This window comes from Nicotiana attenuata, unplaced genomic scaffold, assembly GCF_001879085.1.
Source record: "Nicotiana attenuata strain UT unplaced genomic scaffold, NIATTr2, whole genome shotgun sequence".
Taxonomy (NCBI): Eukaryota; Viridiplantae; Streptophyta; class Magnoliopsida; order Solanales; family Solanaceae; genus Nicotiana; species Nicotiana attenuata.
Genome location: NW_017671996.1, coordinates 135,891 through 140,290, shown reverse-complemented (window position 1 = coordinate 140,290; position 4,400 = coordinate 135,891). Strand labels below are relative to the sequence as shown.

General features: G+C 35.2%; 1 protein-coding gene across 1 annotated transcript; it reads left to right on the top strand.

Annotated features, from left to right (window-relative positions):
• The first annotated feature begins 1,054 nt into the window (after positions 1-1,054).
• LOC109211243 lies at positions 1,055-4,097 on the top strand. Its single transcript, XM_019374750.1, has 7 exons — positions 1,055-1,425; positions 1,476-1,649; positions 2,073-2,463; positions 2,541-2,622; positions 2,728-2,837; positions 3,017-3,319; positions 3,657-4,097. The coding sequence occupies exons 1-7, from the start codon at positions 1,055-1,057 to the stop codon at positions 4,095-4,097; spliced, it is 1,872 nt and encodes a 623-aa protein (XP_019230295.1).
• Positions 4,098-4,400: the final 303 nt, after the last annotated feature.

Below are 4,400 nucleotides of genomic sequence, written 5' to 3'. Positions count from 1 at the left end.
AGGGGACATGGATGGATATATATATATATATATATATATATATATTGAACCATAAAATGAAATACCCCAAATATAAACAAAAACAAAAGAGAACCAACAAAAAGGAGACATAAAGTGAATATGGATTGTATTTCTTACAGATTAACCAAGTCTACTGCAATGTGTATGACAATAATAACTATAAATAAAAGCAAAGACATGTTTTTGGCGGTCCCCAGTGTTTTTTCTCATCATTCTTTTTCCTGTCTTCTGTTACTTGTCGCCGCAATAGACACCAAAATGTATCACAAACTAAACCTGTTTCTCGGGCGGGCTAACCCGTGCACAACTCGGTTTGACCTGGTTCAGCTCGGTATTGTAGTATTTGGGGGCGGGCTGAGACGGGCTGGGCGGGTAGCGGGTTTTAGCCGAATACTTTTTGAAAACTGGTGCATTGGAACTCGCTAAGCCTGGTTACTTGTTAATGGGTTTTTACCGGGCTACAGCCTGGTCCAGCCGGTTTCCGTTGCAATTTTTTATTTTTATTTTTAATTTTTTGGACCGTTGCCAACTGTCAAATTTAAAAAGAGAATTTTTCATAAAGCACTATCTTTTAGGTGTAATTAGCCATTTATAGATACCTTTTGCTATATTACGTATTATAGATACCTTTTATGTGGTTATGAGATGTATTTAAGCTATTGTATTCATTAATAAGCATAAATAGGCGTGAAAAAGGGAATTCCAGCTAAGCTTGATATGTATTCGACTGTATTCACGCGGCCTTATCGTGAATACAGTAACGTATTTCGCGTAAAACCTGGAAGGTTGAACTTGTTTAAACGGAAAGGAAATCAATTCACCTGATATTCTCCTAATTTAACTCAACTAACAAAAACTATTACCCATTAATCTGTATTCTTCCATTCACGATTCAACAAGAAAAATAGCGAAAACAAGAGCAACTTCTGGAATTTGAGTTCTCCCTTTTCTCTGTACCCATTTCTTATTTCAACCACGCAAAAGTGCGATTGATACAATTGTATACAAAATACGGTATAATTTCATTATACATATGGCAAGTTTAACAGTGTTGTTGCGTCATTCTGGCAAGTGGAACGATGAAAGCAATTATGTCGATTTTTCAATTGAGGGAATACTGATAAAGGAGTATGCGTTGTATAATGATTTGGTTGCGTCAATTTCTAATCAACTGGGCATAGATTTGAGCACAAAGTCCATTAAAATTCAATACAAAGTAGAAGTGAATAGCACGCCAATGGAAATACACAATGACATGGGTTACAGGGTGTATGTAGAGTATAAAAAAGAGAACAGAGAATTCGGGATGTATCCTTTGTGCATAACAACGATTGAAAAAGAACTTGTATCCGGTGGTAGTTTAATTCAAGGCGATATTGTGCAAATAGACGAATCACTTCAAAGGTATGATTCCGGTACAGATGATACGCTTGCTCTAGATTTTGTCAATTCAGGAGAAGCAATTGGGTGTTTGAACTGGACAAGGATTTGATAATTTCAAAAACTAATCAAAGGGAGGTTATGGTTGGACAAGTATATAAGGATAAGGCTACATTGAAAGAGGTGATGGAGAATTATGCTATATCTCAAAGGTTCCAATTCCGGGTTGATAGGTCTAATGCTGTCAGGTTTGCGTGTATTTTTTTTTGTATTTTGTATTATTTGTTGGAGCTGTAAGTTAAACGTTGATGTATTTATGCGTATTTGTGGATTTTCACTTGATCTTCACTGATGTGTTTAAAATCTGTTTGTTTATGGTCTTTAAATACATGTATTCATATGTATTTTACTGGTATAATTACATTACAGTGTCTCTAATTATTTTCCTATTTTGTTGACTGTTTTTTTTAAGTGTACGCATATAACTATAATTGTATTTAGTTGTATTCATTGTATTTAAATGTTTATAACTATAATTGAATTCAGTTGTATAATAATTTATATATATAGATGTTAGAATGTATTCATGTCAGATTGTATTCATGTGTATATGAGTGCATTTTTGGTAAACATTTATGCTAATCATATGTATAATGATAAATTCTTTGCAGCTATGCATTATTATGTATGTCAGAAGATTGTGAATGGAGGCTTAAGGCTTCAAGCATTAACAAATCAGAACTATTCAAAGTGAGAGAATTCATTGATAACCATACATGTCCGCTGAAGGACAAGGTGTATGAGCAGCGACAGGCAAGTAACAGCCTTATAGGTGGTATGATTAGGCCTAAGCTTACTAATCATAAGAGGAAATACACCCCAAAGAATATTATTGATGATGTGAAATCAGATTTAGGTGTAGATGTTAGCTACATGTTGGCGTGGCGGGCTAAAGAAAAGACAATGAATTTTTTGAGAGGTGAACCGGCTGATTCATACAAAAAATTACCAGGATACTTATATATAATGGATATGACATATCCAGGTTCCCACATCAGAATGGTAAAATCGCCCAAAAATGAATTCATGTATGTGTATATATCTTTGTATGCCTTTATAAAGGGGTTTGATCATTGTAGACCCATTGTGGTTGTGGATGGAAGTCACCTAAATCTTACTACACCGGGACATTCGTTTCGGCAAGCACGTTGGATGGTGCAGGTGAGTACATGAATTATAATAAATTCTGTTAATATTTTAAAGATTGAAATACATGTTTTAAAAATATGTATTCAATTGTCTTTACATGTCATATATTGCCACTAGCATATGGTGTTATTGATTCAGAGAACGATGCTGCTTGGACGTGGTTCTTTGAGCAATTCAAGATAGCATACGGTGACAGGGAAAACATGTGCATCGTTTCAGATAGAAATGTGAGTATCATTAAATCTGTATCGAGAGTGTATCCAGATGTACCGCATTTTGCATGTATATGGCATCTATGGAACAACATATATAAGAAATTCAAATAGAGCCATGTAAAGTTGAGCGAGATATACTTCTCGATGGCAAAAGCATACACCAAGCTGAATTTGACAGTCTGATGGAGAAGGTGGACAAGGTAGATATTATGGTGAAAGAATACTTGGAGTTAGCTGGATACGAAAAGTGGGCTAGGTTGTATGCACCTGTTAATAGGGGATGGACCATGACGTCAAATCTTGTCGAGTCAATCAATGCCGCACTAGTGTCAGCAAGGGAATTGCCAATATACGACTTCCTCGAAGAAGTTAGGAAGATGTTTGGACGTTGGAATTGTAGTAACCGCAAAGAAGCTACAGAGACATACACAACGCTTGGAAAAAAATACCAGGAGATGCTGACTTTGAATGAGGCAATGTCTACACGCATGACCGTAAGTTTTATTTTAATGTCATTGTATTAGATAGCTTAATTGTTTTCTGAAATAACTTATACAAAATTTTTTAGATAGACGTATTCAGTTGTATTGTCATGCAGTAGCCTTATAATGTTTTTTTTTTCAGCTGCCTAAAGTTAAGCAGATTTTTGATGTATGTCATTGTATTCATAAGCTAAGATGTAATTATAGTTTATAGTCTGCCGGTCTACATATATGATGTATTCTTCTGTATTCAAACATTTCAGTTGTATGCAACTGAACAATTCAACATTATACATAAAGAAATTCATTTATATGTGCTCAAAACTTATAGGTCTATGTTTAAATATAGGTGGTACCATCGACTGAAAACTTACATACGGTTGACGATGGAGGGAGGCATCACACCGTCTGCCTGTTAGAGAGAAAATGCGTTTGTGGGAGGTTCCAAGTTGATGAATTACCATGCCCACATGCTTGGGCTGTATTGAAGAGCAAGTTTCTAAGGCCAGAAGATTATTGCTCTAACTATTACAAACCAAATTCTGCTGTAATGACATACGATGTGCCTGTGTACCCGCTACCGGACAGAAATGACTGGAATATACCAGCACATGTTGTAGAGGAAGTTGTATTACCACCCAAATGGAAAAGACCTCCTGGAAGGCCAAAGAAGAAGCTCGATAAACCTTTCAGTGAATTGCTGCAGCCGAATAATCAACATTCATGTAGCATATGTGGGCAGGGAGGACATAACAAGCAAATGTATAGAAATGCTCCACGTAGGATTTAGTTAATACTCTGACATGTATTAGTGCTCCAACGATTTGTCATTACTTCTGATGACATTGTCAAGTAATAAATTTTGAAATGCCTTTCGTGAATAGATTCTGGATACATTTAGTTGCAGTATTGTGTTGAATACATTCGAATACAACTTTGTCCACATATACTTAGACAATTTATTAAAGACAGTGCCTGAGTTGTATATACATAACTAGTCTAAATACATCGAAATACAACTATATACTCAGCTATAATATAACAATTTCAATAAATACATATAACCTGAATATATTCTGGATACATTTAGTTG

Coding starts and splice junctions, on each gene's coding strand:
- LOC109211243 (XM_019374750.1), top strand. CDS start 1,055: ATGGCAAGTTTAACAGTGTTGTTGCGTCATTCTGGCAAGTGGAACGAT. Junction 2,838..3,016: donor GCATCGTTTCAGATAGAAAT/GTGAGTATCATT, acceptor CTGATGGAGAAG/GTGGACAAGGTAGATATTAT. Junction 3,320..3,656: donor CAATGTCTACACGCATGACC/GTAAGTTTTATT, acceptor GTTTAAATATAG/GTGGTACCATCGACTGAAAA.